The 19,861-nt window shown below is 45.5% G+C and overlaps 1 protein-coding gene across 4 annotated transcripts in view; it reads right to left on the minus strand.

Moving 5' to 3' along the window:
- LOC122926933 (nicotinamide N-methyltransferase-like) overlaps positions 1-19,861 on the minus strand; it is a 117,188-nt gene that overhangs the window by 51,678 nt on the left and 45,649 nt on the right. For all 4 annotated transcript variants that reach the window (XM_044278456.1, XM_044278454.1, XM_044278455.1 and 1 more), the window contains one exon: positions 1,647-1,814. In XM_044278456.1, coding sequence (XP_044134391.1) covers positions 1,647-1,800 — 154 coding nt within the window. In that variant the 5' untranslated portion in view covers positions 1,801-1,814. The remainder of the gene's footprint in view (positions 1-1,646; positions 1,815-19,861) is intronic.

Genomic DNA, 19,861 nt, shown 5'->3' on the forward strand with positions numbered 1-19,861 from the left:
AGTGGTAGTAATGATATGTACACTTAGTACAAGTGGTAGTAATGATATGTACACTTAGTACAAGTGGTAGTAATGATATGTACACTTAGTACATGTGGTAGTAATGTAATGTACACTTATTACATATGGTAGTAATGATATGTAAATTTAGTACAGTATATGTGGTAGTAATGATATGTACACTTGGTACATGTAGTAGTAATGTAATGTACACTTAGTACATGTGGTAGTAACGATATGTAAATTTAGTACAGTATATGTGGTAGTAATGTAATGTACACTTAGTACAAGTGGTAGTAATGTAATGTACACTTATTACATATGGTAGTAATGATATGTAAATTTAGTACAGTATATGTGGTAGTAATGTAATGTACACTTAGTACAAGTGGTAGTAATGATATGTACACTTAGTACAAGTGGTAGTAATGATATGTACACTTAGTACAAGTGGTAGTAATGATATGTACACTTAGTACATGTGGTAGTAATGTAATGTACACTTATTACATATGGTAGTAATGATATGTAAATTTAGTACAGTATATGTGGTAGTAATGATATGTACACTTGGTACATGTAGTAGTAATGTAATGTACACTTAGTACATGTGGTAGTAATGTAATGTACACATAGTACATGTGGTAGTAATGTAATGTACACTTAGTACATGTGGTAGTAATGTAATGTACACTTATTACATATGGTAGTAATGATATGTACACTTAGTACATGTGGTAGTAATGTAATGTACACTTACATTTATTAATTTAATAGTTGTTTGACTTTTAGGATGCATAAACACGACAGTATTTTTAGTCCGTAAACGTTCCGTATTTTTTCGGATAGGGTGCAGACCCATTCATTTCAATGGGTCCCCCAAAAAATGCAGACAGTACACTGTGTACTGTCCACATCCGTAAGTCCGTTTCATAGACCTGCAAAAATGATAGAACATGTCCTATTGTGCGTTTTGCAGGCAAGAATAGGCATTGTTACAATGCATTCACGCAAAAAAACGCAAAAAAATAAATAAAAATAGGATGCAACAAGGATGTCACCCTGACATCACCAGTATTGATTGAGGACCGCAAAATACATACAGTCATGTAGGCTTGGGCTACACGGCGAGATGTTTTGTGTGACAAAAAGGGGACAACTACACTGCGACATATGTCACGCAAAACTTTTTGTTATGACCGTTAATGGTGTTGCACTGCGACATGCTGCGACTGCAATGTGACACTCACACAAAAATACATTCCAGTTGGCATTGGCGAGACACATGTTGGCGTGCAGTTCTAGCATAACTCCACTACACTATGGAATTTTCTATCATTTTTTTTTTCCAATCTTAGTTTTAGGCATTTGGAAGTCCAGCAATTGGATTTGTCAGCTCTAAACCACAATGATGACAAAAACTGTTTTCATAGAGATCTATCCTCACATGTCGACCACCTCAGTTACTAAATATACTGGGTGGTAGCTGTGGAAATCTATCAGAAAATTCAATTCAGTGGGAAGCTAGCTCTGCATGCGTTATCATCTCTGTCAACGAACCCAGTTCTGATATTTATGTCATGATGCAAACTTCTAAAGTTCAATTCTCATTAACACTATGACTTCTTACGGTTATTATAACATACCTGAAGAAAATACATTACTATGAAACGTCAGCAAAAACTTTAAGTCTTTATAGATTTCCAGGGTTTCGGGGTCCATGCAATAGAACCTGTCTAAATATTTCCTTGCATCAAAGTTGTCATAAGGGCGGTTGTATGAAGTAGACACAAACTCCATTCTTTATTACAAACCTGTTGATGAAAGGTGAGAAGATCCATCAACACATGTTATGATTGTTCCCTATAACGTCTAGTCTTAACATCTACTACTGCACAATCACCATGACAGATCCGGTACCAGTTTTAAAGTTGCATCTTCTTAACAAATATGGTGTTGGAATAGTGATGACAGCCTTACCTTTCTAAGATCCTTGTCTTGATCTAAGCAATTTGTGAACTACCACAGCATAGCTGAATGAGCTATACTTGTAGACCTACCTGTAATACGAGATCACTCCTCTGTTAGGGTGTGGCCACACGTTCAGGTTTTCAGAGGCATTTTTGGAAGCCAAAACCAGGAGTGACTTAGAAAAAGAGAAGCCATATCTGTCCTTTATGCGTTCTATCCATTTAGGAACCACTCCTGATTTTGGCCTTCAAAACTGCATGCAGAAGGATGGATTTCGATACAGTGAAAATCCTCCACGTATCCCACGGCAGAAACCTCTGCTGTTGCTGCAGTGGGTTTCATTTGGAATTGTTTGGTCCCACTTTTATTGAATGGAGCTAAACCACGAGCAGTCTCCCACTGCAGATTCTCAAGTTATCTACGCAGTAACCAGGTCAAGAATGGACATGTACATTCTTGGTGCAGTCTGGAAAACTGAACTGTAAAAATCAACTGCAGGGCGGCCTCCCACTGAAAACAACGAGAGGCAATTTCAGCACAGATTCAGCATGGTTTTCGATACCGAATCCATGCTGAACCTGGGGAGATTCCTAGGTACTGGTTGTATGGAACTTACCTGCCCTGGACCCAGCGGCACACTCCTCAGCTTCAGCTCGGCCGCACTGGGAGAAACGTCCTCAGTGACGCGTCAATAGTTACAGGGAGCGATACTCGGTTTCTCCCCGCCGTGTGCGTGCGCTGGGGGAGATGGGCAGTGGTCTGAATAACAGCCCTTCTTCCCTATTGTTGTGTTCTGTTTAGTTGAATGACCTATGGAGTGCCGGGTCACCAGACCACCAGGTTCTGGTCCAAGGACCTGACACTCTATTTAAACCCCCTATATGCTTTGAGCCAGTGCCAGCTATAGTCTTGTTTGGCTCACTAGCTAGGTTCTTTGTTCCCTGTTCCTGCATTTGTATACTGACTCCTCAGTTCTTCTGACCCGAGCTTGTTTTCTGACCACTCTCTGTCTCACTTGTTTGGTACTGTGCAGCTCGTCTGGTTCTGATCTTGGCTTGTCTTCTGTCTACTCTCTGTCTTTTGTTTGGTACTGCATAGCCAGTCTGGTTCTTGTCACAGTGCTGTTCACTGTGACAGTTGTGTCCATGTAGGCTGGCTGCATGCCCTCTCGCGTACTGGCTGCAGGCTTTATTTCAAAACTAAACACTCATCAATAGCTAATAGCTATGCCAGTTCTGTGTAAGGCCCCAATTATTCCCCTTTTCCTTAGGATAAAAAAATAACCTTTATCACTTTTCCTTAAAATAAACATAGAATTAAACGAATCTCTCTCATCATGTGGCGTATTTTATATTTTTCTGTGTTACATTCTCAAACAAAGCCTCTGGTGATATTAAAAAAACAAAAAAACTATCAGTGTTATTTTTTTTGATTTTTTTCAATATATTGGTGGTATTGGTAGCTGGGTACAGATTTTGTAATAATGACGGTGGTTGTGTTGACTCACAAACACCTCCGCTATAATATCAGATTGCAATGGTTGCTGTGTACGGAGAATGATTGCTTATCTTTAGTAACACTCTTGTTACCAATGTAGCAAATTGTTTCAATGACTGTTTGCTAGGTATCAATTAGCTGCCTCAGTAACAGTTCCCATTGCATTGTCATATCCTGCTTTAATCCTGCTCTATCCCTTCCCAGCTATCGTTTATCTCGTTGATCAAGATTTTTCACTATCTGTGCTGGGGGGCGTCTCACAAGCTCCAAACCCCTGAAGACGTCACATTCTGTGGTGAAACAGGTCGGGCTAGCTTTGTTGTTCTAAATGCAAAAATCTTCAGTCCCCCAGCACAGATAGTGAAAAATCTTGATCAAAGAGATAGAGGAGAGCTGGGAAGGGATTTATTAGAATTATAATAGTCTCATTAGAGCAGGATATGACAATGCAATGGAAACTGTTACTGAGGCAGCTAATTGATACCTAGCAAACAGTCATTGAAACTATTTGCTACATTGGTAACAGGAGTGTTACTAAAGAAAGGCGAGTTCCATCTGCCCTGGTTTGTGGCGTCACCTGGTAATGCATTGTTGCTGCCTTGTCCGATAATGTTGTTTTACCTGTTCTATGATGTCATTGTTGCTGCCTTGTCTGATGTGTAGCCTAGCAGTGCTCTACTGCATCTGATGTATTCTGTCCCATGTCCTGTCTGGCAGTACCTACTGCTTCTGATCCTTGCCTGTTCTTGTCTGCCTGTAGTTCCTTTCTGCTTCTGTTCCTGTCCCATGTTTGTCCTGCCTTTGTGATAGGGTCCCTGGCTTCCCTGGAAGGGAAATCTCTAGTCTGTGTGTATCTCTAGTCTGTGTGCAGCTCTGCTTGAGACCGCCATGCTTCCATCCCACTTGGGGTCCAGGCATCTGCTTCTGTGCTGGTTCCCGCTTCGTCTTGTTGTCTGTTCCATGTTCTGTGTTTGCTTGGGTTCCAGTTCTGTCGTCTGTTCCACTGGTGCTTGACCCCTACCTGCAAGCAACCACAATGGTGCAAGTACACCAGAACCTCCCTGGAGGTGCGACCAGTGAGCCCTTGGCCCAGTTCATCCCCACCACAAGGGGCTCTGTGAAGAACAGGGTTCACTGGCTCTCTGGGTTTTGACACTGATCTGCCGGTGCACTTGGTTATGTTACTACCACTATTGCCTAACCTGGTTACTGTCATGTGCTTTTAATACACTTGTAATAAAGTTCTCTGTGGGTCCTTGGTCTGTTTTGCCTGTGCCCTGTTTGCTTGACGTCCCGGAGGTCTGGCTTGGGCCTCCGGCACGTGACAGTTCTGACCCATTACCATACGACTCAGCTTTTGCGTTTGCTTGTCTGTTGGTGTTTGTCCGTCTCTGCACATATTTAGAGTAGGGACTAGAGATGAACGAATCAAAGCTGAAGAAGTGGAATTCAATCTGCATTTCAGGAAAAATGTAATTCTTCCCAAAGTTGAATTTCCTCGTGTTTTGTGGTAATGAATCACATTTTTCCTAAAATGGCTGCTGCACATGTTAGAACGAGGAGGTCAGAAGCACGGGAACGAGGGATCCCCCACAATGCCATGCATGCATCCATCCAGCCAGCCCCTGTGATGTCTCAGCTTGCTCAGTATTTTCCATTTTACAGTGCTCACACTGGCCTACAGCCGTCCCTACAGCGCGTCCACACCGTACCACGGGGGTCCTCCATTCCACCCTCTGACTCTCTCCTGTGACTTATGTGACCAAGGTCTGAACTGACCGAAACGTCAAGATTTGAAGTGACAAAAATAGGCATTCTTCCATATTTACCTATGTATTCATTTTAGGATATGTCCTTTTAATTGCATGTTAACCCCATGTGTGCAGTGGTATTTCTCTTACTATTGACTACTTGGATTATATCCACTCCACTGAAGCACATCACAGATTGGACAAGCGAGTGCAGCCCATCCAATTTATCATTACAGTGAACTTAGTGCCGGAAGAAACGTTACCAGCACTAGGGACAGTGTTTAGGAAAGACTTTATTCATAAAAAGTAAAGCTGGCAGTATTATCAAGCAGTCGTGTCTTGATCAGCAACCCAGCAGTTCTTAACCACCTCAGCCCCCCTAGCGTAAACACCCTTAATGACCAGACCACTTTTTACACTTCTGCACTACACTACTTTCACGGTTTATTGCTCGGTCATGCAACTTACCACCCAAATGAATTTTACCTCCTTTTCTTCTGACTAATAGAGCTTTCATTTGGTGGTATTTCATTGCTGCTGACATTTTAACTTTTTTGTTATCAATCAAAATTTACCAAAATTTTTCCAAAAATTTTGCAAATTCACTTTCAGTTGTACATTTAAAAAAAAAAAAAAAACGACATCCATGTATAAATTTTTCGCTAAATTTATTGTCCTACGTGTCTTTGATAAAAAAAATGTTTGGGTAAAAGTTATAGCGTTTACAAACTATGGTACAAAAATGTGAATTTCCGCTTTTTGAAGCAGCTCTGACTTTCTGAACACCTGTCATGTTTCCTGAGGTTCTACAATGCCCAGACAGTAGAAAAACCACACAAATGACCCTATTTCGGAAAGTAGACACCCTAAGGTATTCGCCTATGGGCATAGTGAGTTCATAGAACTTTTTATTTTTTGTCACAAGATAGCGGAAAATGATTTTTTTTTTTTTCCTTACAAAGTCTCATATTCCACTAACTTGTGACAAAAAATAAAAACTTCCATGAACTCACTATGCCCATCATGAAATACCTTGGGGTGTCTTCTTTCCAAAATAGGGTCACTTGTGGGGTAGTTATACTTCCCTGGCATTTTAGGCATTTTAGACATGCTATGCTCTGATGTAAGCCAGAAGCCCAACAGGCCACGGATGGCAATTGATACGTAAGCCTGAAACGTAACAGGCAACGACATGTTATTAATGGACTTGACTGTGATGCAAACAGGTAATGAACATTGTGACATGAACCAAGAAGTAAACCTGTGACGTGACTGGTGACAACCTGATGACTATGAAGAGAGCCTGAAGCGGGCAACAAATGGAATGAAAGTTCCCACACCTATGGGGGCCAACCGTGACTGGCCGAGACATTGCAGCGTTGAACTGAGAGATCGAACGAGTGTGTGGTAAGAAAAATGAAGCAGTTACCGAAACGTCCGCGGATGTAGCAGAGTGGAAAAGGCGATGGTCGGCTCAGACGGGACGATTTGAGAGAACCTTGGCTGACGATATGTAGCTAGAGTAGCACAGCACCCGGGGTCTGCAAGACAATCAGTACCGTGAGGGGGAGCACGTAAAGTCCAGGCCGCGCCATTGTATCCCACCCGTGACCTAGGGGCCCTGCAAGCTTATTGACCTGGCCGTTACGCTAATGGTGACCCGTAACTATCAATTAAAAGGCCTGATGGGTGGCCAGTGCCAGCGGGATGTGATGTTTGAGGAATGATCGTGCTTCAGACACCCGGCTGGACTAGCAAGGGGTGGCTGAAGGACACGGGCGGAAATGGTGTTGGTGCAGTTTAAATTGGAAGTGATAGTATGCATCATGCAAGTAAAGTGTGGAAAAATCAGGATCCTGATAATCCAGGATATTTGGTCATGGATGGCATGGTGTGCTGCTTTAATTGATTGCCGCCTTATTTGAATTTGTTTGTTTATTTTAACCCTCTGTTGGGCGCCGGAAGTGGGAACAGCGCTGCAGCCTCGCTGGGAGTGGTAGGTGTGTGGAGGGTGAACCTCGCAGTGGTAGGGGAACACAGGGGGCTGAGATGGCGAAACTTACCCTGACGGCAGGAGGAAGCAGACGAAGCATCGGGGGGTCCCGACGGGGCTCACTTACCTGGCGAGCTGTGCGGTAGCAGGGATCGTGACGTTAGTGGCAGGAAAGCAGCACCGGAAACGCATGCAAGTGTGGTGAGGGCGTGCCTCTGTTTTATGCGAGCCTGCGCCCCTCCCACAAATGCAGGCTGACATGTCAGCCTTAATCTACATATACATATATATATATATACAGCCAGGTCCATAAATATTGGGACATCAACACAATTCTAACATTTTTGGCTCTATACACCACCACAATGGATTTGAAATGAAACAAACAAGATGTGCTTTAACTGCAGACTGTCATCTTTAATTTGAGGGTATTTACATCCAAATCAGGTGAGCGGTGCAGGAATTAAAACAGTTTGCATATGTGCCTCCCACTTGTTAAGGGACCAAAAGCAATGGGACAGAATAATAATCATTACAGTTGAGTGGACACCTGGATGTTCAGGTTCGACGGGTTCGGTCGAACTTCGCAAAAAAGTTCGAGTTCGGGACACAAATTTGACTCCGAACTCGAACCAGAACCTCATTGAAGTCAATGTGGACCCGAACTTTGGAGCACTAAAATGGCTATAAAAAAGTCATGGAAAGGGCTAAAGGACTGCAAATGGCAGCAAAATGTGGTCAAGAGCATGGCAAGTGCTCTGCAAACAAATGTGGATAGGGATAGGACTTAAAATAACATAAAATACACAAAAATAAAAATTTATAATCTTGATCTAGGAGGACGAGGTCCATATGGAGTAGGAGGTTTAGGAGGCGGTGGATGTGGAGGTGTAGGTGGAAGTGGCGGTGGAAGAGAGGGAGGTAGCCAACTCTGGCTTTTGGTTTAAGTTATTATTATTATTTTTTTAGGGTACACCCCAAAACATTAGGAAATATAACCTGTGATAACCCCTGTCAGGATCTTGCCCGATTCCTCAGGTCGCAGTACCTGATCAGACCAGGATCAGGTATCAGTCAATCGGGACAGGTACTGACACTAGACACACTATCGAATTTGATCACTCTGCTGCCTACAATCTACCAGATTGCATGGGAGATCAAATTGTTGCCGGTTCCCTCTAACAACTACTAAACTTCAGAGATTCGCATTTTAAAGCAAACAGGTAGCTGAAAATTAGGAACTCTAATTGCCTTAAAAAATATTGCCCGTGCTAGGTTAAATAATTGGCTTTAATAAAAATTTAAAGATGTAAAAAACAGAAGCATACCAATATACACAGAACAGTTATTAAAATAAAAGGATGAAAGAAAACTGATGCCTACTTTACTCACACAGAGACTTGCAGCTATCAGGTCCTGAGGCAAGACAGAAAGACACGGATCCTCATTCAATCATATTGGCCTCAAAATGGGGAACACTGTACAATCTGCTCTGTCCAATTTACAAGAATTGGTCCAGGCAGTCTGTAAACCCACCTTTAGGGATTGATATATTGGGATGGCTGTGACTTTTATGACCGGTCAGTCATGCTGAAATCTGGTCTAAAATGGATTTCGGTCCACGTAACCCCAATCAGAAGAACTGATTTCCTGAGCCAGGATTTAACATAAGTGGTTGGATTTTAGTATGTGTGGCACCGTCACCTCTTGACCGTTAAAATGGCGTACCTCAATAATCTCTATTGGAGTTGTATTTTTGAGTTATGACCGGAGTAAGATTTTTGGATTTTCCCACTGACAGCGAGGCATGGAGAGCAGCTTGCCCCCACCCTCCGGAAGCATGCCCCTATCATAAAGTAATAAACCCCTCTGAAGCTGTCCACTGTATAGGCATGTTTATATAAAGTGTCGTGGAGGCCAGTGATCGTTGTCACCTCTGGGTCAGGGACTAAGAAGTTTATGGCGGTGGTCTGGTTTTGGATGTGGGGGAAGATGGAGAGGGAGAAAAGGGACAGTTATTTGTTTGAATAAGGGGGAGCTCCGAGTCAGAGAAGGGACAGTTATTTGTTTGGATAAAGGGGAACTCCGAGTTCCCAGAACACAGGCCAAGCACTCATGCTCAGTGTGCCACAAGCCCCTCCAGTCATGTTAAACAAACGTTCAGACAATACACTGGCTGTAGGGCAGGTCAGCACCTCTAAGGCGTAAAGGGCAAGCTCAGGCCATGTGCCCAATTAGGAGACCCAGAAGTTGAGGCTTGTGTACACATACTGCTCCACCATGTCGCACATCCCCGTGATGTCCACGATTCAATTGGATATCTGCTCTATCAACTTTCGATGTTCTTTTATGCGACTACCATGGTGATCACGGGTAACGGGGAATCAGGGTTCCAGGCCGGAGAGGGAGCCTGAGAAAGGGATACCATATCCAAGGGAGGTCAATGGAGGAAATGTGATTGAGCGGAAATGTGGGTAAAGTTATCAAAGCGGAAGGATCGACTGAAAGGAGGGGGCGCACGGCAATTACTCACTCCTGACTCGGAGAGGTAGTGAGGATAAACAACCATACAGGACTCTTAAGATGCCCTGCTATTGGAATGAATAATAAAAAATTATAGGGAATGTCACTGAGGTATTTCGGATTTGGAAACGTTAGACAGGAGAGGCCCTGCTGCCGCTTTGTTGGTTCTAGATAACTTCTGCATGATCGCACGTCAGTGTGACGTTCACGATCCAATTGGATATCTTCTCTATCAACTTTCGATGTTCTTTTCTGCACCTACCATGTTGATCACGGTTAGTGGCGAATCATGGTTTCACGCCAGAGAGGGAGCGTGAGAAAGGGATACGACATCCAATGGAGGTCAATGGCTACAATGTGATCGAGCTGAAATGTGGGACAAATTAGTAAAGCGGAAGGATCGAATGAAAGGGCCAATTAAAGACGAATTTTAGAAATTTAAGTCCCTGTCACCTATGCAGAGCAGGGATTTTTCATCGGCAAAAATGGGTTAATGTCACTGTCACGGACGGTGTACAGGAAACAAGACAATGCAACATGCATATATGACTCACTGGATCCAAAGCTAAGGAACCAAAAGGGAGACCCCTGCACAAGACCTGGCACTTTCCCTGGCTGCTCAGCCTATGCAAAAATCCCAAAGGTGGATGGTTGCATATCCACGTACCTCGACTATATAACACCTGAACACCCTACAATAGTGAGGGGACACGACCACCGGCTCCCTACACCAGACACGGAGGGAGTCAGGGTCACCTGGGATCCAGCAAACAGAAAATAACAGATAAATGTACAGCACTTAACTTAGTAGCAGACTGGGAAATAGGATCAGCATGCACACACACTCCACGAAGAAGTATAAGCCGCCCAGTAATGCATTATGGGGAGGAATTTAAAGGGAAGCAATCAGTCCAGCTACATGACAGCTGAGAGAGGCTAACGAGATGATGAACTGAACACCACAACAAAGAAAACTCAAGGAGGAGGTTCTGAAAGGCTTCTGTCAGAGCTTCTCAGCTGTCTGGTTGTGACAGTACCCCTCCCTCTACGATTGGACTCCGGACACTCAAAGCCCACCTTCTCAGGAAAGCCCTGATGAGACGAGAGGCCTTAATGTCTGTCACTGGGACCCACATCCTCTCCTCAGGACCATAACCCTCCCAATGAACAAGGTACTGAAGAGAACCGCGGACAAGACGAGAATCCACAATCCTAGAGACCTGAAATTCAAGATTCCCATCAACCATAATCGGAGGAGGAGGCAAAGGCGAGGGTACAATGGGTTGAACATAAGGTTTCAATAAGGACTTATGAAAAACATTATGGATCTTCCAAGTCTGAGGAAGATCAAGACGGTAGGCAACAGGATTTTGAAAGGCCCAATAAACCTAGGACCCAACTTCCAGGAGGGAACCTTCAATTTGATATTCTTGATAGACAACCACACCAGATCACCAACATTCAGGTCCGGACCAAGCACACGTCTCTTATCTGCCACACGCTTATATCTCTCACTCATGCTCTTTAGATTATCCTGAATCTTTTGCCAAATAGATGACAAAGACGAGGAGAATCTGTCCTCATCAGGTAAACCAGAAGACCCCTCTCCCGAGAAAGTCCCAAACTGTTGATGAAACCCATATGCACCAAAAAATTGTGACTTATCAGAGGACTCCTGACGACGGTTATTTAAAGCAAACTCAGCAAGGGACAAAAAAGAACACCAATCCTCTTGATTCTCCGCCACAAAACAGCACAGATATGTCTCCAGATTCTGATTGACGCGCTCTGTCTGGCCATTCGACTGCGGGTGGAAAGCAGAAGAGAATGACAACCGAACCCCCAAGCGAGAACAGAAAGCCTTCCAGAATCTGGAAACAAACTGCGTGCCCCTATCAGAGACTATGTCTGAAGGAATACCGTGCAATTTGACAATGTGATCAATAAATGCCTGCGCCAGCGTCTTAGCATTGGGCAAACCAGGAAAAGGGATGAAATGCATCATTTTGCTAAAACGGTCCACCACCACCAGAATCACAGTCTTCTTCGAGGAACGAGGCAGGTCCGTTAGGAAGTCCATGGACAGATGTGTCCAAGGACGGGAAGGAATGGGTAAGGGAAGGAGAGGACCTGATGGCCGTGAATGAGGGACTTTGGCACGAGCGCAAGTCTCGCAGGCTGCCACAAAACCTTTAACCGACTTACGAAGCGCAGGCCACCAGAATCTCCGAGCGATGAGATCCAGTGTGGCTCTTGCCCCCGGGTGCCCAGCAAGGACCGTATCGTGGTGTTCCTTAAAAATCTTGTGTCTTAAAGCGAGAGGCACAAACAACCTCCCAGGAGGACAAAGATCAGGAGCCTCTGACTGGGCTGCCTGCACCTCTGCCTCCAATTCAGAAAAAAGAGCAGAGACCACCACACCTTCAGCCAAAATGGGACCCGGGTCTTCAAAATTCCCGCCTCCCGGAAAACAATGTGACAGGGCATCTGCCTTCACATTCTTAACTCCAGGGCGGAACGTGACAACAAAATTAAACCTAGAAAAGAACAAAGACCATCTGGCCTGTCTCGGGTTCAGACGCTTGGCTGACTCCAAGTAGGCCAGATTTTTATGGTCAGTAAATACGGTAATAGGGTGTCTGGCTCCCTCTAGCCAATGGCGCCATTCCTCAAAAGCCAACTTGATGGCCAACAATTCCCTATCTCCCACATCGTAATTTCTCTCTGCGGAGGAGAGTTTTTTCGAGAAAAAGGCACACGGTCGCCATTTGGCAGGAGAGGAACCCTGAGACAAGATCACCCCCACACCCACCTCAGAAGCATCAACCTCAACTATAAAGGGTAAATAAATATCAGGTTGCACCAAGATGGGAGCGGACGCAAAACTCTCCTTGATATTAGAAAAAGCCTTACGTGCCTCTACTGACCAAGAAGAAAAATCTACCCCCTTTCTGGTCATATCAGTGAGTGGTTTAACAATAGAGGAATAATTCCAAATAAAATTCCTGTAATAATTGGCAAAGCCCAAAAAACGCATCAGCGCCTTCTGATTCTCAGGAAGCTCCCACTCAAGCACAGCGCGGACCTTCTCGGGGTCCATGCGAAAACCAGAAGCGGAGAGAAGAAACCCCAGAAATTGAATTTCTGGAACCGCAAACACACATTTTTCCAGTTTCGCATATAATTTATTCTCCCGCAGGATGAGCAAGACCTGATGTAAATGTTCCTTATGAGTCTTGAAATCAGGAGAAAAAATCAAAATGTCATCCATATACACTAATACAAATTTTCCCATCAAATGATAAAAAATGCTGTTCACGAAATGCTGAAAAACGGCTGGGGCATTAATCAAACCAAAAGGCATAACCAAATTCTCAAAATGGCCCTCAGGGGTATTGATGGCCGTCTTCCATTCGTCTCCTTCTCTGACCCTGACCAGGTGGTATGCCCCTCTTAGATCTAATTTGGAAAATACTTTAGCCCCAACAACCTGCTTAAACAGGTCCGGGATCAGAGGAAGCGGATAAGGGTCACGAATAGTGATACTGTTCAGCTCCCTGAAATCCAGACATGGTCTTAAAGAACCATCTTTTTTCTTAACAAAGAAAAAACCAGCGGCAACAGGTGACTTCGAGGGTCGTATGTGTCCTTTTCTCAGACTCTCAGAGATATAAGCACGCATAGCGATCCTCTCAGGTTGGGAAAGATTATATAAATGAGATTTAGGCAGCTTGGCGCCTGGGATGAGATTAATAGGGCAATCGTACTCCCTGTGCGGGGGCAAATCTTGAACTCCACTCTCAGAGAAGACATCCGAAAATTCAGAGAGAAAAGATGGTACAGTCTTAGTAGCAACCTCAGAAACAGATGTCGTGAGGCAATTCTCTCTGCAAAAGTCACTCAAACCATTTATTTGCCTTGCTTGCCAATCAATGGTGGGGTTATGTTTAGTGAGCCAGGGTAGCCCCAACACTAGAGGAGTTGGCAAACCGCTAAGGACGAAACATGACACATCCTCAACATGAGCATCACTCACAATTAAACGGATATTGTGAACTATGCCCTTTAATGATTTCTGAGAAAGTGGAGCGGAATCAATAGAAAAAACAGGAATATCCTTTCCCAAAGTGCGCACCTGGAAACCATGAGTTATTGCAAATTGATTATCAATGAGATTGACAGCTGCTCCACTATCCACAAAAATCTCACAAAAAATGCTCTTGCTCTCTAGCGCCACCCTAGCAGGCAGGACAAAATGACAACTACAAGCAAACGGAAAACCTTAAATTTCCGCCTCAACCCTGCCAATAGTAACAGACGGAACATTTTTAAAAGATTTTTTCCTCTTTGTTTCTTTATTACTCCCAGAGAACTGCCTGAATCTCCTAGAGGGACAAACATTTGCCAAATGATTTATACCTCCACAACAAAAACAAACCCTCCCATGCGAGCTGAATCTTCTATTGTCAGAAGCAATCAACCCCAGCTGCATGGGCTCCTGCTCAGAAGGGGCTGACAGCGACCGAGACCCCTACGCACAGAATTAGACAGCTGCTCTGTCCTGGGACTGAGTAAGACAGGAAGGAGATATCTCTCCTCTCTCTCTAAGACGCCTGTCAATGGCCTCTCATGAAAGGCAAATGCATCTTTCAATCCCTCTGAAAGACCATGGCAAAATTGACTTCGGAGTGCAGCATCATTCCAACCAGTATCAGCTGCCCATATCCGAAATTCTGAGCAGTATATCTCTGCGGATTGTTTACCCTGGCATAATAGACGTAGTCTAGACTCAGCCAGAGCAGCACGATCCGGATCATCATATATCTGACCCAGGGCTAAAAAGAATTCATCCACTGAACGGAGAGGCTGTGCCCCCTCCGGCAGCGAAAAGGCCCAAGACTGAGCGTTACCCCTGAGCAGCGATATAATGATCCCCACCCTCCGTTCCTCATCACCAGAGGAATGGGGAAGAAGGCGAAAATGGAGTTTGCAAGCCTCTCTAAAACGCACAAAATTCTCACTACCCCCGGAGAACGTATCCAGGAGCGAGATCTTAGGCTCAGAACAAACTCCATGAACGCAAGCTGAACCGGTCACTTGAAGCTGAGAAAAAGTCTTACGGAGATCAGCTACCTCCAATGAAAGACCCTGGAAGCGTTCAGCCAAAAGTGAAACCGGATCCATGCTTGAGACGGTTTTGGCGGCTTATAATGTCACGGACGGTGTACAGGAAACAAGACAATGCAACATGCATATATGACTCACTGGATCCAAAGCTAAGGAACCAAAAGGGAGACCCCTGCACAAGACCTGGCACTTTCCCTGGCTGCTCAGCCTATGCGAAAATCCCAAAGGTGGATGGTTGCATATCCACGTACCTCGACTATATAACACCTGAACACCCTACAATAGTGAGGGGACACGACCACCGGCTCCCTACACCAGACACGGAGGGAGTCAGGGTCACCTGGGATCCAGCAAACAGAAAATAACAGATAAATGTACAGCACTTAACTTAGTAGCAGACTGGGAAATAGGATCAGCATGCACACACACTCCACGAAGAAGTATAAGCCGCCCAGTAATGCATTATGGGGAGGAATTTAAAGGGAAGCAATCAGTCCAGCTACATGACAGCTGAGAGAGGCTAACGAGATGATGAACTGAACACCACAACAAAGAAAACTCAATGGGGAGGTTCTGAAAGGCTTCTGTCAGAGCTTCTCAGCTGTCTGGTTGTGACAGTCACCCACCAATTGAACAGACGATTTTACAAAAATGTAGGTCGCTGTCCACCAATGCAGAGCAGGGGTTTATTCACGGCAAAATTGATAAAATGTCACCCAAGAATGTAACAGATGATTTAGTGAAATGTATTTCCTTGTCCACTAGAGCAGGGGTATATCACAGCCAAATATTGGTGAATGTCACCCAACTACGTAACAGAAAAATTTGTGAAATTTATTAACCTGTCTACTAGGTAGAGCAGGGGTATATCACAGCCAAAAATTTGGGATATGTAACCCAACAATGTATCAGACAAATTAGTGAAATGACTTAAAATAAAATACATAAAAATAAACAAAAAATAATCTTGATGTATGAGGTTGAGGTCCATATGGAGTAGGAGGTTGAGGAGGCAGTGGACGTAGCGGTGTAGGTGGAAGTGGCGGTAGAGGAGGACGAGGTAGCCAGCACTGGTTTTTGGTTTTAATTTTATTTATTTTTTGGCTGGGCAAGGCTGGTATACATGTATATTCTGCACATGGTATGGACAAGTGCTGTGGGATCCATGCCTGGTTCATTTAAGCTTGTCCACATTGGTTGTGGACAGGCAGCTGCGCTTGTCTGTGATAACGCCCCCTGCCGTACGTTGTCCTTGTAACGGGGATCCAGCAGCGTGGCCACCCAGTAATCAGCACAAGCTAGAATGTGGCCAACTCGGAGGTCGTTGCGGAGACACTGCAGCATTTAATCGCTCATGTGTGCCAGGTTGCCCAGAGGCAACGAAAATATGTCCTCTGTGGGAGGTGTATCGTCTGTGTCCTCTGTATCCCCCCAGCCACGCACCAGTGATGGCTACGAGCTGATTTGGGTGCCACCCTGCTGTGAACACTGTTCCTCCTCCATCTCCTCCACCTTGTCAACCTCCAGAACTGTGCAATGGCTGGACAATTGTGTACCTGGCATTTGTGGGTGCAGAAACCCACCCTCGGAGCAACTTGTGAATGACTGGCCTGAAACCCTATAAAATGATCCCTCTTGCTCCTCCTCCTCCTCCTGTGCCACATCCTCTTCCATCATCGCCCGAGGAATTTTTCAAGGAGGCATAGAAGTGGAATAATAACGCTGAGAACTGCGTCATCGGCACTGGCCATGTTGGTGGAGTACTCAAAACAGTGCAACAAGGCACACAGGTCTCGCATGGAGGCCCACTCATTGGTGGTAAAGAGCTGCTGGTCCGCAGAGCGACTCACCCGTGCATGCTGCAGCTGAAACTCCACTATCGCCTGCTGCTGCTCGCACAGTCTGGCCAGCATGTGCAAGGTGGAGTTCCACCTTGTGGGCACATCGCATATGAGGCGGTGAGCGGGAAGGCCGAAGTTACGTTGCAGAGCTGACAGGCAAGCGGCAGCAAGGTGAGAACGCAGAAAGCGCGCACAGACGGCCCGCACTTTCTGCAGCAGCTCTGACATAGGGTAATTTTTAAGGAATCTCTGCACCACCAAATTCAGCACATGCGCCAGGCAAGAGATGTGCGTCAAACCGGCTAGTCCCAAAGCTGCTAAAAGATTTCGCACATTATCGCACACCACCAGGCCGGGCTTGAGGCTCACTGGCACTAACCACTCATCGGTCTGTTGTTTCATGCCTGTCGACAGCTCCTGCGTGGTGTGGGGTTTGTCCCCCAAACAGATACGTTTAAAAACTGCCTGCTGTCGTTTACTCCTGACTGTGCTGAAGTTGGTGGTGAAGGTGTTTTACGCTGACCGGATGAGAAGGCAGTAGAGGATGAGTAAGCGGAGTAGGAGGAGGAAGAAACAGGAGGCAAGAGAAGTGCCCTGCAATCCTTGGTGGTGGAAGGACATGCGCCAAACTGCTATCTGCCTCAGGCCGCCACTGCATTTAACCATTGCGCTGTTAGGGAGATATAACGTCCCTGACCGTATCCGTAGTTATGTGGACCTTGCCATAGAAGGTGTTGCGCAGTGCACACCTGACTTTGTCCCCCACTTGGTTGTGTAGTGAAGGGATGGCTCGCCTTGAAAAGTAGTGGCGGCTGGGCACTACGTACTGTGGGACAGCCACTGCCATAAGACTTTTAAAACTCTCTGTCTCCACCAGATGGAATGACAGCATTTCAAAGGCAAGTCATTTTGAAATGCTGGCATTCAGGGCCAGGGATCGCGGGTGGGTAGGGGGGTACTTCCTCTTTTGCTCCAGTGTTTGGGACATAGAGAATTGAGATTGTGGAGAAGCTTGGTGACCCAGGTAGTGGCGTTGCTGGCCTCTGTTTGCGGGGTGGCAGGTGCCACTGTCACCTCAGAGGTGGATGAACAGGCCGAGACTGCATCAGAAGAGGAAGCAGGAGGAGCCAGAGACCTTTCTTTGTTTTTGAGGTGTCTACTCGACTGCAGCTCGTGCTTTGCACTTAGATGCCTGGTCATGCAGGTCGTGCTCAGGTTTAGAACGTTTATGCCTCGCTTCAGGCTCTGATTGCACAGTGTGCAAACCACTCGTGTCGTGTCGCCAGCACATTGTCTGAAGAACTGCCACGCCAAGGAACTCCTTGGCGCTGACTTCGGTGTGCTCGGTCCCTTGCTGCAGTGGGCAGTAACAGTCGTACTGTCTAGGGGACGGCCGCCCCGCTTTTGCACCCTGCTCACTCTTCTGCTGTGCTGGTGGCTCTGTGTGACCACTGCCTTTTCCTCCGAACTACACAGGTCACTCACACGACCTTGATTTCATATGGGGTCGAGGACCTCATCGTCCTCTACATCATCTTCCACCCAGTCTTCACCCCTGCCCTCCTTGTCGGTCTGCACACTGCAGAAAGGCACAGCAGTTGGAATCTGTGTTTCGTCATCATCCGAGACGTGCTGCGGTGGTCCTCCCATGTACTCATTCTGAAATATAAGTGGTTGGGCATCGGTGCACTTAATCTCTTCCACTTCTGGGGCAGGGCTATGTGGGTGGCCCTGGGAAACCCTGCTAGCAGAGTCATCAAAAAGCAGAAGAGACTGCTCCATGACTTAGGGCTCAGACTGCTTGGCTGATTTGCAAGGGGGTGAGGTGAAGGACTGATGGACATGGGCTACAGGTGCCAACTCTGATCTTTCAGCAGGAGACTGGGTGGGAGACAATGTGAAGGAACTGAAGGCACTGTCAGCCACCAAATCTACTATCGCCTGTACTTGTTCTGGCCTCACCATTCGTAGAGCCGCATTCGGCCCTACCAAATAACGCTGAGGTTCTGTCGCCTACTCGCACCTGAGGAAGGCGTTTTACTTGTGCGTGTAGCTGGCACAGATCGACCACTTCCTCTCCCTGCAACAGGAGCTCCACCAGTGCACTGCTCCCACAAAACAAAATCGCTGTAGATCCCTGAGCTAACAAGCACTTCTGATAAAATATTCTTTCCTATTCTCTCCCTCACAGCAGCATCCTATTCCTACACTAATAAGAGCAGAGTGACGTGCAGCTTATATAGAGGCTCGGTCCCATACTGCACTGGCCAAATACAGCCATGCCATTAGCAGGCATGACTGTGATGGTTTCACTTTTTAATACTTGGTTGCAAATCCTTTGCAGTCAATTACAGCCTGAAGTCTGGAACGCATAGACATCACTAGATGCTGGGTTTCATCCCTGGTGATGCTCTGCCAGGCCTCTACTGCAACTCTCTTCAGTTCCTGCTTGTTCTTGGGGCAATTTCCCTTCAGTTTTGTCTTCAGCAAGTGAAATGCATGCTCAATCGGATTCAGGTCAGGTCATTGACTTAGCCATTGTATAACATTCCACTTCTTTCCCTCAAAAAACTCTTTGGTTGCTTTTGGAAGTATGCTTTGGGTCATTGTCCATCAGCACAGTGAAGCGTCATCCAATGAGTTCTGAAGCATTTGGCTGAATATGAGCAGATGATATTGCCCGCAACACTTCAGAATTCATCCTGCTGTCAGCAGTCACATCATCAATAAATACAAGAGAACCAGTTCCATTGGCAGTCATACATGCCCACGCCATGACACTACCACCACCATGCTTCACTGATGAGGTGGTATGCTTAGGATCATGAGCAGTTCCTTTCCTTCTCCATAGTCTTCTCTTCCCATCACTCTGGTACAAGTTGATCTTAGTTTCATCTGTCCATAGGATGTTGTTCCAAAACTGTGAAGGCTTTTATAGATGTCGTTTGACAAACTCTAATCTGGCCTTCCTGTTTTTCAGGCTCACCAATGGTTTACATCTTCGGTGAACCCTTTATATTCACTCTGGTAAAGTCTTTTCTTGATTATTGACTTTGACACACATACACCTACCTCCTGGAGAGTGTTCTTGATCTGGCCAACTGTTGTGAAGGGTGTTTTCGTCACCAGGGAAATAATTATTCGGTCATCCACCACAG

This window comes from Bufo gargarizans, chromosome 2, assembly GCF_014858855.1.
Source record: "Bufo gargarizans isolate SCDJY-AF-19 chromosome 2, ASM1485885v1, whole genome shotgun sequence".
Lineage (NCBI taxonomy): Eukaryota > Metazoa > Chordata > Amphibia > Anura > Bufonidae > Bufo > Bufo gargarizans.